At 31.9% G+C, this 19,563-nt stretch overlaps 1 protein-coding gene across 2 annotated transcripts in view; it reads right to left on the bottom strand.

Annotated features, from left to right (window-relative positions):
* PCDH10 (protocadherin 10) overlaps positions 1-19,563 on the bottom strand; it is a 38,815-nt gene that overhangs the window by 9,299 nt on the left and 9,953 nt on the right. Inside the window, exons 4-5 of one of the 2 annotated variants that reach the window (XM_068542340.1) lie at positions 15,675-15,980; positions 9,614-9,760 (exon numbers count right to left, since the gene is read on the bottom strand). In XM_068542340.1, the coding sequence (XP_068398441.1) occupies positions 9,720-9,760; positions 15,675-15,980 (347 nt within the window). In that variant the 3' untranslated portion in view covers positions 9,614-9,719. Of the gene's footprint in view, positions 1-9,613; positions 9,761-15,674; positions 15,981-19,563 lie in introns of those variants that run through there. The other variant, XM_068542341.1, reaches the window with a different exon arrangement.

The following is a 19,563-nucleotide window of genomic DNA, read 5'->3' as shown; positions in this document are numbered from 1 at the left end:
ACTCATATATCTACGGTGGATCCCACTTTATGTTCATGTATAAGATTACCTCATTTTTACTTAATGTTTATGTGTATGTTTGTGAATTATATGCGACAGACAACTGAAAAGAAATAGACTGTGAAATTAGCAGTTGGTGATATTGAAATATGAGGATTAAGGAGTTACTAAAGAGAAAGCAATCAATCAGAAAAAAATAAATAAATAAAAAATAAAAGAGCTAGTAGCAGTATATATGTAAGACCAGAAGAAAAGAACATGAAAATCAAGGAAGGTTGAAAGATGATGAACTCCAGGAGAGTGTATGTTAGGAGTGGAAATGGTTAAGTTTTGGGGGTTTGTTTGTTTGTTTTGCCATTCAGAGATTACTATAATTATATTAATTTATGTAAATTGGGAAGATGCCTAAATAACTAAGGAGAAAAAAAAAGTGCACTCGCTTCCTTGGTTTCAGGATGTTGCATTTATTGATTAATTGATGCAGTCTAATATGGCTTTATGGGTATTTACTTTGCTCCAGACAAAGTTCTGGGATTTGAGACTGTAAAATGAATACACATGGATTCTTCTCTAAAAGATTTACCAGTCCAATAGGCTAACAATTGTTTTATAGGATAGTTTAACAATAGCAATTACATATAAAATCTATAAGAAGTTACAAGAAGATTGTATATATCTCTTTGTCTGGGAAGGCTTCCCATTAAAGGTAAAAGGAGTTGAATCTTGATGGAGGAGTAGGAGATGGCCAAGCAGACATGGTGGGAGTGGTTTTTTCAATGAGAGAGCATTCCAGAGGGAGAATGGAATGTCAAAGTGCAAGGGCCTGGGAAAAACAGTGTATCAAGAAGCCTACAATCACTGAATGGCATGAAACTAAAAAATGCAGGCAGGGTTTAAACAAAAAACTTTTAAAGCTAATAAAAGTGTGAACGTTATTGCAGCCGAAACAGAAAGCCTCTCAAGATTTTTAAAGAGGAGCATATTAAAGTCAAATGTCTGTGAATATAAATAAATTCTCTAATTATTTGACAGTGGAAGCCAGACAGAGAAGTAGAGGGGTTTTCATTAATTTTGGTGAATTAGGAAGAAATGACTGGGTTCGGGGAATGCAAAAAAGAAAGTACGCCTGTGTCTTCTCACAGAGCCCAGTCGAGGATCCAGGGTTTATACTTTACACATCTGGAAATAGTTTGCATTCCATCACCCTAAATCTTCCAGAAGTGACAAAGTGTTCTGCAGTCAGAATGACTGCCTTGGATGTTTTGTGGTTGATAACTCAATTCTAAGGGTAATTGTGACAGAAAAAAAGCAGTGATACGAGCTGCTCAAGGAAGTGGTTCTATCCCACTGTCTCAAGCTTCAGGTTCTATCAGCAGCAATTAAAGCCAGGAACCCGGAGAAAAGATGGGACATTTTTTTCCACAAATTTTAACAAAGAAAAATAAGGCATATAATGATCACAAATATTAAATACACTGTATAAGATTTATATATGATTTATGTAAGATTTTTATATGAATCTTTTTTTTTAACTAAAATACTGCTTCAGGGTTTATTTTTTTCACAGAGAGACACTCACAAGTAAATCTCACCCTAGGAACATCTGGTCTGCAACTCACAGAAATGGTGAAGACACAGGGGCAAATTTAATCATGGCATTTAAAATAACGTATTTAAAGTGATTAAATGTCACATACATTTGATCAAATCTTTCCTATCCAAAAATAACTCCCGTTGTATCTCGATCTACTAGTATTTTTCAGTTACCATCTTCCCTAGTGTCTACTTTTCACTTCTAAAAATCTTAATTTAAAAAAGAAAGCACACTTGTTTTTTACACTGTCTCACAATTAATTGTGAGATTGGGGATGCAGTCTTCTCCCAATCATGCAGTCTCAAGACCTGAGAACCATCCTTGATAACTACTTTCTTTGCCTTTTATTCTTACATTTATAATTCTAATACTACAATTTTTTTTCAAAATGTCTCTGATCCTTCCCCTATCATTCTCCATCGGGCCCTTATTACCACAAAGATTGACAACTGCAGTAATGCTCTGCTAGTAAACCAAAAACAAAAATTAAACCCCATGTAACAAATCCTTACTGACTTCCTTCTAAATAGTCATAAAGATAAAAAGAAATAAGCACATATAATGCATGTAACTGGGCACTGGAACTTAGTTGTTAGGCCTCCTGTTTTCTAGACAAAATCATGATACCTATGCAGAACTGATGGGAAGGTAGAAGACAGAAAACAGAGAATCATAAAATCATGAGAATTACACCTGAGAGAGTTCAATGAATAAGGCATACACAAAAAAGTAAAATTTGGTCAGTTTTTCAGGCATTTCTCAAAAGGCCTTGTGACATCATTTGCTAGTTCTTTCTGACTGTGAAAGACAAAAGTATAAAAATATAAATATAAGGCTAACTGAAGAATCGGGTTTATCAGATAATAGGGTTTTAGGGAAGAAAAAGGAGGCAGGAAAATCTTTGGGCTTCTGCGTGTAAAGACTGATTTATGGCAGACATAGATATCTTTGGTATATCTTACAGAAAAACCCAATTTTCCACACTAATAGACTCTTTACATTTACTTTTTGTGATAATTTTAGGGCATTTGTGTCTCTCACACAGGGATATCAGAACTCTTTGGAGTAACAATATCTTGCCTAAGGCCAGAAGTTACTCTAAAGGGTTAGTACAATTGTCAAAATGTAGATTAAGTCAAATTGGATATGGACATCTATTTGTATCACTTTTTAAAAATTTTGACCTGAAGAAATAGTCTTTATTTTTCTACAATCATCAAATATAATATGCTGCTTTCTATATGAAATAAAAATCAGTTGTTTCAAAAAAGAGTATTCTTTGTCAGATTATTTTTACTGTTTACTGCTCATAATCAAATATCTCCACTCATTGGACATGCACAAGTTAAGTAAAATAATGAGAATACGAAATGTTTAAAGTTATAATCATGCTTCGTGACTAACATCTTATAAAACAAATAAAGCTTAGTCTTTACTGGGCATTATACCTTTGGTTCTCGTCTATCCATTTCATTGGTTTCACAGATGAAAAAGGAAAATAGGGATACTGTACTTTTAAAACATAAGTATTATGTGAAAGAATATATACTGCAGATGTAAAATAGTGATATATCATGAAAAGAACATTTGGAGTCTGATTTTTCTCTGGGAGTAAAAGAAAGCGTAATTAGTTCTATTTAAACGCAGAATTTAAATTTTCTCCATACTCAGGCTGATGTCATTGTTCCAATTTTAACTGAATATATGGTTGCCCTGAACACCTAATGAGTGCTTCCTTTGGGCCAAGCACTCACTGCTTTAAATATGTTAAATAATTTAATCTCCACAATGAGCTTTTGAGGCTCTATGTCACAGATAAGGAAAATGAGTTATGGGAAGATTAAAGAAATTACAGAGGTCACACAGCTAGTAACTGGCTCAATCAGTATTTGAACCATGGCAGATTGGCCGATTGGCTCTATAACTGGAGCCCTTAACTACACATCACTTCTCTGATGTGAGGACCAGTATAGAGACCCACTCTTGTAATTCTGTAGCAGGCTATGTGTCGAAAGGAAGTACATGCATACTTTGAGAACAAAATCAGAAAATGATGTCTTGTGAAATTAAGTGTTCCAAGCTATCGTAAAGTCAAAATGAATAAAATTAGTGATGCTTAGGAAAACCTATCCTGAAAGTAATGACTAGAGTCTTTTTTAAATATTTACTAAGGACACCACAATCCAAGTAGGCGAGCAGGTTGTACTCCATATACATTGTAAAGGAAGAGGAAAACTTTTCACTGGTATTGTAATATGTCCGAGGTTGGTTTCTTCATTTTTTTCAAAACTATTTCAAAGGAAGTTTGTATGAGGTATTATGAGGTATGGAGTGGAGGGATATCAATAATTGAAAATGCTTTTGCATGTTTCTAGCACGGCCCAGAGCAGATGACACTGAGATGACTTGATCCGAGTTATTTTGATCTGTGCAGGAGGTATAGTATCCTTATAGGATGAGGATGCCTGAGGCTTTGTATGATCGCTAGTAATGAAGTTGATCTGATGTCCTTTACACCTTCTCAACCAGAGTTCTCATAGTATTTCTATTTTTCCCCTGGATATCTCCAGGAGTATTTCAGTTGATTGTTATTACATCTGTATTTTAAATTAAGATATTGATCCTATTTTCACATCAGTCTGTGATAAGTTCATGAGCCAGAATCATTTTCCTATATGGCTGGCCTTGAGAACATTTATATAATCTAGATCTACGGCAAACAAAACTGAAGGCCACCATGCCTACAATATAGTATGTCTTCAATAATAAGTTTTCTTGAATGTGGGTCACACTGTTTTTGTCAGTAGCTTGGGAAGGTCTGTTTAAAGCAGCTGGTTAAAAACCTTTTTACAGTTTCAAACTACCATAGCACTACTTTACAATAAAGAATAGTATTATAAACAATAGTACTTATTGATATCTACCCCTCAGAATTAGAAAGTAGTTGAAATGTGAAAAACTTTAATAGATTTTTAAAGAGACATAGATTTAAAATTAATTTCAAAACAATATAATATACCCTTTGTAAATTATGTTAAATGCTTTTATTTAAAGCAAAGGTAATATTCCCCCATATTGGATATTTTAGCACACCTTTTATAAGCATTAAGAAATCACAGTTCCTATGAAGAATTCCTACAAGGCAAGCAACTTAAGTTCTCAAGGATTATGCTTCTAGATTTCGAGGTCAATTTTAAGTCTGAGAGACGAAAATAAAATTATTCAATGTCAAGTATTTGCCTAAAAACAATTCTAAAGTAAGCCTGCATTAAAAAAAATATACCTTTCCCAGTCACATTTCAATAGAGTCAATATTTTGTTGTTATAATTTGAGAAATAATTATCTTCCCACCGTTTCATAATATAATTTAAAAATATAGATTTCTCAAATCCTTAGCTTTAATTCAACTTCAAAGGAGTTAAAATTCACTCCAGTTTATCAATAAATGGCATTTCTACATTGTCTACTACCCAAAACCCCTTCGCCTATATAAAATTGAGTATATTTATATAATCATAAAATATTCTAAAACATTTCTAAAATTATTTACTATAATCTGAAATTCATAGAGCTTATTTCATGACCCTTAATTGATGAGAAGAACTATCACTTTGTAACACTGGTTGTGTATTTATGAAATTGTAGTGTGTCTTATTTCATCTTCTCATGCCTATAAAATAGGCACTCAGTAGTAGCTACTACTATTATTAAATCTAGCATTAATGTTTAGCTAACACCATTCCCCCATTTGATTATTTTTCCTTTCTTAAGCGTGTGATTAATTCATGCCTCCACTCTTACCAAGCTAATGCTACATTTTAATTTACTCTCCAAAATATCAATCCAAGATATAATGATCATATATAGCCTGTTTGCTATATCCTCCAAAATAATTAAGAAAGCACATATCACCACTAGGTTTAAGGAAAGTAGGCCACTTGACCCTGAATCACTAATGATGGCTGCTGCATTTTTATTTGTAAGTCATTTCACAGTAACTGACACCAAGGATTTTCCTTAAAATTTAGCAGAGGATAATATGATACCAAAATGGAAAATTCTTATTATAAGAGAAATAAGCCAACTCAATAAAGAAAAGATTCAATATTTGACAAAGATATTTAAAATATTTAAAATATCTTCATATAGATATTTAAAATCTATAGTCATGTCTTTATAAATTATTATTATATATAATATGAAGTCTTAAATCTTTAAGTTGTAATGCAAACTTTTAATAGACATACTCTATGGTACTTATTGCATATATAAAATATACTAGACTTTTTCATACTCAGCTTTTGCACTATATATATTTTCCCATATTTCCTTCTAAAACTAGGATTTTTAAATTTCTGTTCCTAGACATTTAATCATCCATTGCAATTCAGTGTGTGAGAGGGGAAAAAAAGGATTTAAGAAACCAAATGTTTCCGTCCCCAAATTCCAAAGTACGAAGATAAGAACTCATCCGTGTAGAAACAGGAAGGAAAGGAAATATATAAAAATCCAGGCTTTCTCAATTGCCTTTCCTTTTCCCCTAGTAAAACTGAGCCCCATCCTTCACTCCTTTAAACCAGCCCCAGTGTTAGAAAAACATTCTGTGGGAATACATCACAGGGCTAGAAAGTGCTATTCCACCAAATTACAGTTGGCATATGCATACGTTTGTAGTTTGTAAAGCTTTCTAGGTAATGTGCTTCCATTTCTCTTAGGAGCAAATACCAATGTCAAGGTCAGGATATTTATCTGTGTAATATTTGTTTAAACACTTAACATTTGTTTTGTCACCTCTCCCCTTTTCTTCTAAATTCACAGTCCCTCAATCCTTTAGAGTCTCTTCAGATACGTTATCTTCCACAATGTTAATCTCTTTATTCAGAGTCTCCTTTAAGCACCATAGTCTCCACTTTGCCACAATCCTCTAATCTAGGCTCAAAGAAATGTGAAATAGACACATTTCAATTTTTCTACTCTTGTTATAATCTGGTATTCAAATCAACATATTTAAGTATTTGTTTAGGTAAAACACCACTAAGTTAACAGAAGATTATGTTTCAATCAAAGAGAAGATATAACGACAAGTATCAAGCTTTTCTGAAATACTAGACATGATAAGAACTCCAAAGATAGTAAGAGAAGTCATATCCAAGGAGAACACATCCTAACTAAATTATCTTTTTAAGCTTACACACTGATATGTTTTAGCTATGATATTTGCTTTCCCTATATTATCAGAGAGACTAACCAGCTATTACATTTTAGTTAAACTCAAATATATTGCACTAGTTCATTTATTCAAACTATGTAAATTTTTAAAACCAGAAAAATTAATCTTTGGTCAGGGCCCAGGACAGTGGTAACACTTTGGGTGGTAGTAACGGAAAGGGGACAGAATGGTGGACTTTTTGAGATACTAGTAATGTTTTGGCTACTGGACACAGTACCCAGTTAATGTGGTCACTGATTACAGAGGTGTGCTCCTTTTGTGAAAACTTCTTGAGTTATACGTTTGTGATTTTTATACTTGTCTATATGCATACTGTACATTAATCAAAAGTTTTAAAATAAAAATGCGTTGTTATCAACAAACCTTATTTTAATCATGAATCAAATTAATTGTAAATGTAAATAACAGTTATGAGAAAATTATGGAAATTTGAACAATAACCAATCAACAATAGCAAGAAAATTTTTTTAGGAGGAATATTATTCCTGTGGTTATGTTCAACTTTATCTTTAATAAACATGCTGAAATATTAATGAATTAAACAGTAGGGTTTCTGGGTTTGCTTTAAAAATATGAAAGAAGAGGAAGTGTATTAGCTTTTGGATGAGACAAATTTGTCAAGAATTGGTAATTGTTTAAGCGGAGAGTTTAGTAAACTATTCTCTTTTTTGAATAAGCTTGAAATTATCCATCATTTAAAAAATGTTTAAAAATATAACTTAGTAGAATGTATGTGCTGTACCTAATATCATTCCCTATTACCATCGTTCTTACCAAAAAGATTGAGGTAAGTCAAGAGTCAATATATATTCACCAAAACAGAGCTAGATTTCATGACCTCCAATGTAATCATCTGATGAATAATTCTACGGCAAGTAAACCTTAAAACCACACTACTAGTGACTAGCAAGGGGATTGGTTCTGGCATCAGATTTATTAATAGTGAAAGAAAAAGGTACAATAATTTTATACTAATTTTACAGGTCAGTTTCGAGGTTTTCTATATATTTTTTTAAGAATAAAATGATAGCAACTGTCAAACTATAACGTTAACTCTCATACCTATGGACCTATTACTCCTACCACCATTTTGATTAAACCTACATGTGAAGTATTTTATTTTAAGCACACCATCAGGTGTACATCATCAAGACAACTTATTACATTTACTTTATCTACTGTTGCCATTTTTGACTCAGAACTTTTTACCAATATGTTGCCCTTTGAGACAAAGCCCAGTGATGTTTAGTTAGGTATGAGAGAAGCTTTCTGCCCTGGCTATTTCTTTATCCAGGGTGATTCAAAATTTAACCCAGGAAATATATGTTTGATATTGATTTTATTTATGTATTACTTCTTGGCTTAGGACTTTTTTATTTTTCCAAACACTTATTTTGACAAAAAAATTTACAGATATGCTTTTTATGGAATAATGTAGTAATTATCCAATTTTCAGCTGAAACATAGTTATTGGCATAAATATGAACCTTGGAACACTTGATGACAAACTAATGTCAATTTTCCAGTTTGTGTAAAATATACAATTAAATATCCAACACAAGTAATATTAGAATCTTGTGTAGGATTCCAGCTAACACCAACATTAAAAGAGAAAAAAAAGCCCTACTGATTACAACATTTTTACAAGCAGTAAAAATAATGTCTTCCTCATAATACAGAAATCTATTTCCTCTACAGTGTCATGGTTAATTTTGTTATATTATGCAATATGAACTCAGCCTCAAAAAGTACAACCAGGACCCCAAAAAATAAAGGAACAACCAAAATTGATCGTATCACTTATCTGTTTCTCAAAAAGCACCATATTATCATGTTAACAGCTTCCGATAATGAAGTAGCCTTCAGCTAAATAAATTTACTCTTACGTTAAGCATAATCTCTGTCTGTTCTTTCTCTGGTTAATTGACAGATATAATTAAAAATTAAACTAAATTAAAAACATAATGCTTCTCTATGTGTTGCATATATGCACAACAGTATCCATACAACAGAATCATTAAAATAGAACACAGAAAATATATTTATAATCACTTGTTGAACTCAATGATTTAAAAACTATCTTTGATAATTTAGACAACACTTAAAAGTACAGGTTATAAAAATTTTATTGAAATCAATTTCACATATAATCTTTTCAATCCCTACAGTTAAAAAAATGTATCTCTAGGAAAAAGAATATGGTTAAGTGCCTAGACATAATGCGTAAATATAATGTCATATACTGTAACAATTAAAAAATCAGAAACAAAATCCTGATTTTTATCTGTAAATTTTCCAGCTTACAATTTGTTTTTATCCATGTCCTTTTGTATGTAATTATATTTTGGGGTTCAATCTTTCAAATCTTCTATACTGTCCCCACCTAAACTGATGTAGTTAATTAGAAATCACTAACACAGTAATTAGGGAGTCTTATTAGACCTAGATATAAAACTTCCAAGATTTTTATTATAATTTAGGAAACATTAAATGGACTCACATTATGCTGAGTTTAGTCCTGATTCAGTAGTATTATTTAATCTTGAACAATGAACCTTATAGTTCAAAACAGTTTCCAAGCTATATTGTCTAAATGATACTAATTCCTATTAAAGGGATTTCAGAAGACGCAGACTCACTCAAAAACAGTCTGGCACGGTGAGTATTGAACAATGTTTAATAATATTTATAAGCAATTGAATTTGTATATTCCAGACTTATTTACAATATCTTTATAATTTAATGCATTTAAATTTTGACCCAAAAATCTTCAGTATGATGAGGCAGGAAAAATTCCCAAGCAGATATTCCTTTTCATTGAATAATTCTGTTTATATTTTAATTGATAATCTTCCTTTGTTAGGCTCACATGATGCACAAATGCTTATATGGATTTACTTCCAATGTACAAAATAAGAAAGAGGATGAAAATGATCTGTAATATAAAATGAGGTATATAAATAATATTAATATGCTAAATGTTAATTCAATAAAATGCAAAGTGTGCACAAAATAAACTGCTTTATGTAGATGAAGAATCATTTACTAAGCAGTGTAAAACACTGAAAAAGATATAAATTACTTTAACCAATTGTCTCCTCTATATGACCCTAAATGTCTTATTTAACCATGTATCCATGAACTCAAAAATGTAATTATTTAATAACATGCAAATAAATAACTCCTACCTGGGAACTAAATAAGAAATATAAGTGACCATAATGAAGAAAATGTATATATGTATATATATTAGCTTTATAAAAATGTGAAGGATGAGAGCTAAAGTATGAAAGCTGTTAGTAAATAAAACATGTAAAAGATTGTTTTACAGATCTGGTAAGAAAGGGGGGCAATTAATATTCTAAGAGAGTTAAGAAATTAAAAACAAATTTAATTCCCCCTTAGAATATGAAGTAAGTCCCTTGAATAAATCAAAAGAAGTTTAAAATCTTAAAGTACTGAAAAACACCATCATATTTCACAAAACATCTTGGTTAGGTGTATTTCAATATTTTGAATGAGTTCAATATCTATCTTCCCTCCTAAAACTTTGTAGGTACTATCTAGAGAGAAATACAACTAATTTAAAACATGTTTTTTTAATTGGAAGAAAAGAAGAGAGCTTGCCTAGAGATATCAAAAACTGTGTGTAGACGTGTGTGTAAATTAAAGTATGATGACAGCATTAAAGAAAGTTTGGGTGCTTTAAAAACACTCATTCGTCCATTAATTCATTTTCTATCACATAATTACTTTGCTTTTACAATATGCATGGCTGGGTAATGAGTCTAAGTATGCCAAGAGAGTATTGGATACTAACTAGTTTCAATGCACCCAAAAGCACAAATTTTTTAAATGATATGTGATAAGTCACAGAGAAGCACTGCTGTCTGAATAAGTAAAACACAAATTGCCTACAGAAATTGCCAGATGCATAGATGTAAAATGAACAGTTCTGTTTCATATCTGCACCTCAGAAAGATTTTTATAGCTTTCATTTAAATCCTATTAGTTGAGGAAGACCATTGCTCAACAACTAAAGGAGAAGAAACAAGATAGTCTTATGATATCTCATTTATCTAGAGTATACAAAGGTGCCAGTCAGCTGCTGCACCAGTTAACTGGGGTAATCACATAAATTGTGAATAGATTACCATTTTTCAAAGAAGTGAAATATTGCAAAATTCAGTGAACATTTAATTCTAACAGTAGATATATGGAGAATATGAACTGGGGTCAGGTTTTTTCTGATCCTGAGTTGTCATTTGTTTCCTGCTCAGAGTTGATGTGAGTAAACTATTTTGATTATGAGAGATTAATTCATAATTACAGAATAAAAGAATTTAATGGAAAAATAGAAATACTGGTGTGATTCAAAAACCAGAGATTTGTCACAAAGAGATAAACTAAAAAAAGTAAGAAAATTAGTTAGACTCACAAATCTAGAGGTATTCTTATAAAGACAAGTGAGAGAACAAAAATCTCAGAAATAGGATATTATTTTAAAAAAAAATAGCAGAACTTGGAGAAAAAGTGAACAGAAACAAACATATCTATTAAAAAAGGAAAAAATACTGAAAAAGATGTCCATTCATTTAGTAACATATGGACCTAACAGACAAAAATGTTAAAAGGCCACCTATAAAAATACTTTCTGTGGAATTTAATATTTGATAAAGTGATGCTATGCTTATGACATTAGAGGAATATACAAATTCCAAAGAAAACACTACACAAGGGTAAATAAGTATAAGGGTAATCTGTACCGGTAAGAAAAGTCATTTTATTTTGAATACTGTATATGCTCCTATACTATCTTGACTTCAACAAATTATGAAAACTTAGAGGGCCGACTAAGATAATGAAGGAATTGGAAGAGGTGTGACTCAACAAAACACACTCTACGATTTCAAACAAGTAAAAACTTGAAGTGTTAGGTAGAAATAATATAGATGCCAAAAAGAATGTTCCTAAAATGAGGGTTACTGAAAAGAAGTCTGTCTAAAGTGTCAGCAGCATTTTAAATGCAATGTTTCAAAGTTCTGACATCTTTTCTTACGTTATGATATGTATGAGTTGGGTTGAAATTTCAAAAGGGCTCAAAAGTAGGCAAAAACAAAGTTAGGTCAGGAGACAGCTGATTTTTTGACACACCTGGACTAGTCTAAATGTTGTATGCTATGAAAGCAGAATCAATTGTAACACTTTTCAATGGATGGTTTCCTACAGTCCTATGATTGTAGAAAATTTCATGGATTTAGGATTTAAAAATCATGATGTCCATGTAGGTTTTTTCACTTTATTCAATATAATTTATTATTGTATGACCCTTTAAGCAAATGAAAGAAAGATTTCACACATACATTTTAGATGAAATTTCATTGGCCATTTATCTTATGATTGTCTTCAATTCTTAGGGAATGACTAAGTTTTTGACAAGAAATCAACAGGTTTCCAAATAACAAATCCTCATACCTTTAGCACTGTATTGTTTAGGCTGATTTAAACTGAAAGATATGCTTGTTTCCAGACAAAAAAATCTGAAGAGATAATGTTCAAAATGTGAAGCCAAAATCATAAGCAAGAATGATTACAAAAATAATATTAAACATGTTGTTTTAACTTTTGGGCTTTTCTAAATTACATTAATGCTATAACTTTTACCAGTTATATTCTTGAACTTGAATTATTTTTATGATCTTTATTTTTTCAGACTATCTAGATGTTTTATGTATTACTTACTGTGTCAGTTGAAAGACTCAGTAATTTTAAATAACATGTCAGTAATTTTAAAGAAATTCTTGACTCCTGAATGAAAAATATAACTATTTTTAAACTCCAGAGAATATTTTTATTTCATTTTAATAAGTGTTGAAAACAATTATTGATTTTTATTAAGACTTAAAGTATTTTCATATTTTTTATTACTTTAATAAAAATTAAAGTTAAAGCTAAGCTAAAATTTATTAACATTTTAAGATAAATCTAAACACTATATTTTGACTATATGACCATATCCTACATGTTTAAATTTATTTCCTCCATCTTTCAGTGTATCCCTTTGGTCCTTATCAGAGTATTAGTAATATACAACATTATGACAAAAATAAGAGGAGGCATGCTTGTAAAGAGCTCATGACTAATGAGACAAGGTTTAAGAGATACGCTGAAAATTTCTCCTGATTAAAAAAATAAGTTCCATTTCATTAAATGCATTGTGTATACTCTTCATGGATCTTTTCTTATATATTAAAAGAAGAAGAAATATAATTGTATATAGGTATTTTTTTAGAAACACAAAGTACATTGTTTTTAACGTGCATACACGCACTTTTGCGTAAAAGTTGTTTTCTTACAATTTTTAATTTTAACTTTAGCAATCAGAGGTGTAGAAATGGAAAGTTCTTGGGTGTAGACAATGATCTCATTTGTATTATTAAGCGTATCACCATTTCTCTGTCATCATTTTATAAATGACAGTGGTAGCCTCATTAGGCTTTTTTTAGGGCTTCACAAAAATAACTAAATATACAGTTACTTTTCTTAACATCAGAATGTGCATTATGTTCATTAAAAAACAAAATGCATGTTTAGCAAAAGAAAAACTGCTGGGCTTCCCTGGTGGCGCAGTGGTTGAGAATCTGCCTGCCAATGCAGGGGACAAGGGTTCGAGCCCTGGTCTGGGAAGATCCCACATGCCGCGGAGCAGCTGGGCCCGTGAGCCACAATTACTGAGCCTGCGCGTCTGGAGCCTGTGCTCCGCAACAAGAGAGGCCGCGATGGTGAGAGGCCCGCGCACCGCGATGAAGAGTGGTCCCCACTTGCCGCAACTAGAGAAAGCCCTCGCACAGAAACGAAGACTCAACACAGTCATAAATAAATAAATAAATAAATAAATAAATAAATAAATAAATAAATAAAAGAAAAACTGCTTCCTCAATAATTATTTAAACATTCTGATTTTAAATAAAGGTAATTAGTGCTAATTTTTAGCTTCTTTAATTACATAAGGGACGTGCTTTTCAATTTAGAAGATGCGAATATTTCCATTCCTGATGATAAAGGATACACATATTAACAACTACCACCATGTGAATCTGGGGGGCAAAATTGTCAGGAATGGAGGGTTTTGGTTTAGCTTATACAGTTAGATTAACCATAAAATTGACTATGCCTATTAAATTAGAGCTAGGAAGTAATTTTAAAGATAACTGTGTGAGACTAAGATGACATTAAACACTAGAAGTTAAAAAAAAAATCAGACATGATTAAAGTTATATGAAGAACTGAGGAGAGTATAAATAAAAACAACAAAATAGCTATTTTTCTGCTTCTTTTTCATCCCGGCCACACTTTATCCCAAACCCTAAATTTTGAGCAGTATGAGCTGAGCTGGCTAAAACAGAAGATGGAAATTGTTATTCAAAATTAATTAATTATAATACACATCTGGAATAATATGCAAACAAATCTTAATTTTCTTGGTAAAATAATAGATGCATTCTTTGATTTCTAGCAGCACATATATCTGACAACATATTTTATAATCCCTGAAATCAGGGATCTAAGTGAAATACTAGATTCTTAAAAAGTAGAGAAATTTGTGTTAAAATATATGTAGCATCAATATTTTTATCAACAAAAATTGTTACCACGATTCTTAAAATTAAAAAGAAAAACTAGTCAGTAGAGAAAAGACACTTGTAGATGTTCAAAATTTCAGTTCTATAATGTAAGTGAAATTTCATCAAGGTTGGTACTCACTAAGAGTTAAAGAGGTTGAACTGATTTTTCACTATATTTGATGTAGATTTACCAGTTAATATATGCTAACAGGAAATATTTGTATTTATTTAGAAATACACATTTGAATTACTCTGAATCATATGCCCTTTGAACTTTTACCTTGAAATTATTGATAATGTACTTCTATAATGTATATTCTTACTTTAAGTGAAACACCAGTGAGAATATGTTGTGTAAAATTTGGAAAAGCTTGGTTTTTGATAATAAGTAAAACTTTAAATCCAGAAAGAATGAATAAAATTCTAAATCCAGAATTTAGTTTGAGGGGCAAAGACTGAATCGTAGTCCTTATTTATTAAAATTTGATTTTAGGCTACTTTAATAAATATATACTAAAGAATCTCAAAGCATTTTTGTTTTTCAGAGTGGTCGTATAAAATTATCCACTTCGAGACTATGGTCCCAATATCGAAAGAGCTGACTACAATTATCAATGTCTCAATGTTAGAAGAACCTACTATTTTTAATAAATGAATAATACTGCTGTGTTTATATGCTTTCATCATGTAGTTCCTCTGATTCTGATGAGCAACGTGTATCCATGCCAACATATTACTAAATCACGTAGAATGATCAAACTGATGGCTGCAATGATTTCTGAATTTAGCCTAACGTGTTTAATGTCATTGTGGGAAAAGGATGATTAAGTGATAATGCTGGTAATCAATAAGAAAACGAGATCTCTCGGTGACTTAACTGTGAAGAGATGGTTTTCCACCTTAATTAAGCCCTTCAAAACACATGGAAATCAAGTCAGCAGGTGAGCAGTATTCAAAGGAAATAGGAAGATCATTTGAAAAATGTTTTCAACAACATCAAAAATTATCTCTGATTGTTGCCAACAACCATGTCCTAACCCAGGAATTTGTCTTCTTGTTAAGTATATCCATTTTTCTATTGCAAAGTGCTGTCTGCATCCAAGAGTCACTTTTATCCTTGTTTCTGAAAACAACCTGAACTCTATTTTTACTAAGAAGAATGGCATGTTGAACTTTATTTCCTGAAAGGGAATACTTTGCTACAGCCTTTTATGGAATACTTACTCAAATATGGTGGTTTGTAAGGCGCTCGTGTATTAGACAGCAGTCCATCCAGCTCCTTCCTCTCCAGGGTGCTGTGAAGGGCCTTCTCTTTGCCGAAGGTGGAGAAGGACCTCTCCGCCCCAGGCTGGGCTTCTGGAGTTTCAAACACTTCGGTGTCTGGAACGGAGTCCATGCCAGGAACATGCAGATTGCTACGATAATCAGCAGCCTGGCGTCCATCAGAAGGGACAAATGAAGGCATCCAGCACCGATCTGAGTGGCCCAGGGCTTTACATTCCTCGGTGCAGTTGGAGAAGAGATCCATACCTGTGAGCAGAAAACACAGAAGCTACGGAGGGAGCCTTCACCAACATGACCAGCTACTTAGAAGTGAAAAGTTACAGGCAGCATAAAGAGTAATGGGTGAAGGTATCTTAACGAATTTTTCTTGTTTTAACCTGACAGGAGCCAAAAATCGCTTTACATTATTTTATAAAGGGTAAGACTCTTGGCAAAGAGGCCTCTCAGATAGATGTTTCTAAACTACTCAGGATATCGGGGGGGAAATGTTGGCTCTAGATTATTTAAATAACTAGAAAATAGTGAGAATGAATATTTTTAAAAATCTCTCGTGAAGTTCATAACAGAGAAAAAACCGAAGTGGAAAGCCTTGGTTATCCATAATCTATAATGACGTTAAGTCATCTGATATTTTTTTTCTTACAGACAAAAATGGAAGAAATATGGGAAGTACTAGTGATGACATTTAGATTACAAAATCTGGACATGAAATAAAAAGTGAAATTCAACAGAAACATGGCATACATACTGATACATCAGTAAATAACAAGAATAAAATAAGATTTCGTGAGCGGCCAAGAGCATGCTTTCTTAGGTTCCTAGAAAATGACTTCCTAAAAGTTATTTTTCAGTGACACTCTCATAGTCCATATTACTACAAACCACTTACCATTTACCACCTTAGACAAGCCCAGAACAAATGACTGTAATTAGTGAAACCAAGGTAACAAGTGCAATGTGAGTCAGCTGCAGATGCTATTGACAAATACTTTATTACTTGTTCTATATTGGAAAACACTTGTCCTAGACAACACAGAACTGTTTGCTTACTAATCCTAGATAGAATACCCAGATTTCAAATGACATCTTCAAGTTTCATTGTCTCCCATAGATTGACAAGAATATTAAACACGTTATTTATGACTCAAGAAAGCTCACTCACTTTCTTAAGAAAACATAACGATTTGGGGGCACTATAGAATACTATTTGTTATTCATTTTGATAACTAGCAGTAGGTCAAAAAATAAGTACATAAACAAAATCGCATTTTAACGTGTTTCTAAACAGAGCAACGCATTTATTAAATATGGTTAAAAACAGGATCAATTTGAAATAACAAAAGTGTGATTAGTCTGAACGTCAGAAACTCTCAAATGCATGAAATGCCTGGTGTGGAAAAACTAGGGATTATTTTTTTGACCAACGGAGTAATATTTATGTCATGAACACACTTGATTTGTTTTTCTTTAAATGTTATGAGTGATTTGAGCTCTTGAGCAAGTTTTAGTTTGCAAATTCCTAACGGTATTCTACTAGTACTAATTTACTTTTTTGTGTGTATATTTTAACACCTCTCTATATAATATAAAGAAATCAATTTTTCACAATTATTAACCCTCCAGATTATCCTCAAGTATTTTGGAGTTAAGAACAGTTAATTACATATATTATGTTTTAAGAAATAACACCAAGCTTCTTATCATATATTAATCTCACTTTCTAATGACTTTTAATTTTAAATTAAACTATGTATAATGCTAAGTCTGACTTCAATTCTAACATTCCATTGATAATTGATACGTAAGCCTGGAAGTAAATTACTGATCAGTGAACTGTTGAGGAATGTAAACATGAGCTGAAGCCGAGATAAGGAATCAGACTAAGAACAGCATGTAAAACATGTCAATTTTTCTCTAGACACCATGGAAGTTCAGTTTTCCTATTCCTGTGAGGAGATAGGTACTTAAAAAAAAAAAAAAAAAAAAGAGGAAGGGAAGGAGAATATCCCTGATGCACACTGACAGACGAGCTAGGTAGAAGCTATAGAACCAGAGAGATCTCTTTCTGAGGCACTGTACTCTAAATGCTCCCTATTTATAGTGTGATAAGGAATAAAAGGCCTTTTTGATAGGTGGAACTACCATTAATAGTAAATTATGAGCAATTATATATTTTAAAAATAAATTCATGTCATTAAATTTGAAGCTGATGAAAAAGATTCAAATTTTAAGATAGACTTGTTTTACTGGCTCCTGATAAAGATGGGTACTAATGCAAAATTTGATATTAATACAGTTTTTCATCACATAACTGATCAAACCCTTGCAAATATACCTCATGAGACCATTAACAATCTTTCACATCTGTTTGAGCACTGTACCCAAGTATTCATATAATTTTGAAAATGATAATCACAGAGAAAAATTTTAATAATCTAGTCTCTCAGCATTATCATTAAGATGTTTGCCTATGTTAGAGGGTACTTTTAGTAGAATTTGTTTTATGGGTAGTTTATATTCAATTGTGCCCATTTTCTTCTCTCGAAGTATATGTTTTTCTGCCTCTTTGACTTATTAGAGGCTGGTTAAAATTCCCTTAGGTGATGACGTAAAGTCCTCATGAATTGAGAACCTGTACAACAAAACATATCATGTGCATAACAAGAAAAGTGAGGAATATGATAAAGTTTTCTGTTGGAAGAACACTGTTACTTGCCTGAAAGGGGAACAACACTTGTAAATAATGTTCTTAATAAATTTATGAGCTACTCCTTTTAAAGTGGGATCCCCATAGTTGATAACACAGCTTTATATTACTACAGGGAAAGGGAATATGGCACACATTCTGCATGTAGATGTTTCACCAGTTTTACTGATAAAACAAGTGTACTAATTTCTCATGAGGAAAATATCAGACACAGAAACAATTTTTTAAAATCATATAAATAGTACATCAATAAATTTCAAATAAGTTTTAGAAACATTCGCTGAAAATGTATTTTTTCATTTGTCTTAGATACATAGTTTGAGAACCAAATATGTCTTGCCCATTTACTGGTCCTCACCTTAGGGAGCCATTGACTAAAATTATTTTAAAATTATTGTATCTTTTTTCATATATCACGAATCCCATTAAATATATTATTTTAATGACCAGATAAGCAGAGGCATATTTAAGTTTTGTGGTGATAAATGACTGCACGAAGGACAGGAATGTCAGTTATTTCAGTACATGGGACATTTAAAAATGTGTACCTTTCACATTGTTTTCGGAATTTTCTAACAGCTCAAATTGAAGTCCCAAGAGAAAATAAGTTTAACTTTTTTTTTTTTTCTTCTTGTTCAAATGCCCTTACTTTAGAACCTGTGGGATTTGTATAGCAGACAAATACAGGCCGAGCCTGAGTTTTGGTAATTCCTAAGAAACATTTCAACATACGTATTTTATTTACAATTTCTTATCCTAGTTATTTACTTTTTTCCACTTCTCAGAAATGTCTGTTCTACAAGGCATGACAGCTGAAGTGATAGACTGCCTGTTATGCAAAGATATATTCAGACAAATTTTAAAATACATCTTTTTTAACTGGCAAGTAACTTGATCCCTTACAGTCAGAGGCAGTGATATTACCACTGGGAACAAACTGATTCCGAAAATGTATTTGTATTCAATTTGTGCTGTTTTCTGATGAATGTAATACTATAAAATTACATGTGCACTTCTCTCATGTACCAAGCCTTCAGAAAAAATGTGGGTTTTTTTCCAAATATGATAAATAACTTAAAAAATCAACACTCAATTTTTGGAGGAAATTTCGAGTCTTCCTTT

The sequence above is a fragment of the Eschrichtius robustus genome, chromosome 4, assembly GCF_028021215.1.
Source record: "Eschrichtius robustus isolate mEscRob2 chromosome 4, mEscRob2.pri, whole genome shotgun sequence".
In the NCBI taxonomy this organism is placed as follows: Eukaryota; Metazoa; Chordata; class Mammalia; order Artiodactyla; family Eschrichtiidae; genus Eschrichtius; species Eschrichtius robustus.
Note: the sequence above shows the minus strand (reverse complement) of the source record. Positions and strands in the feature narration are given on the sequence as shown.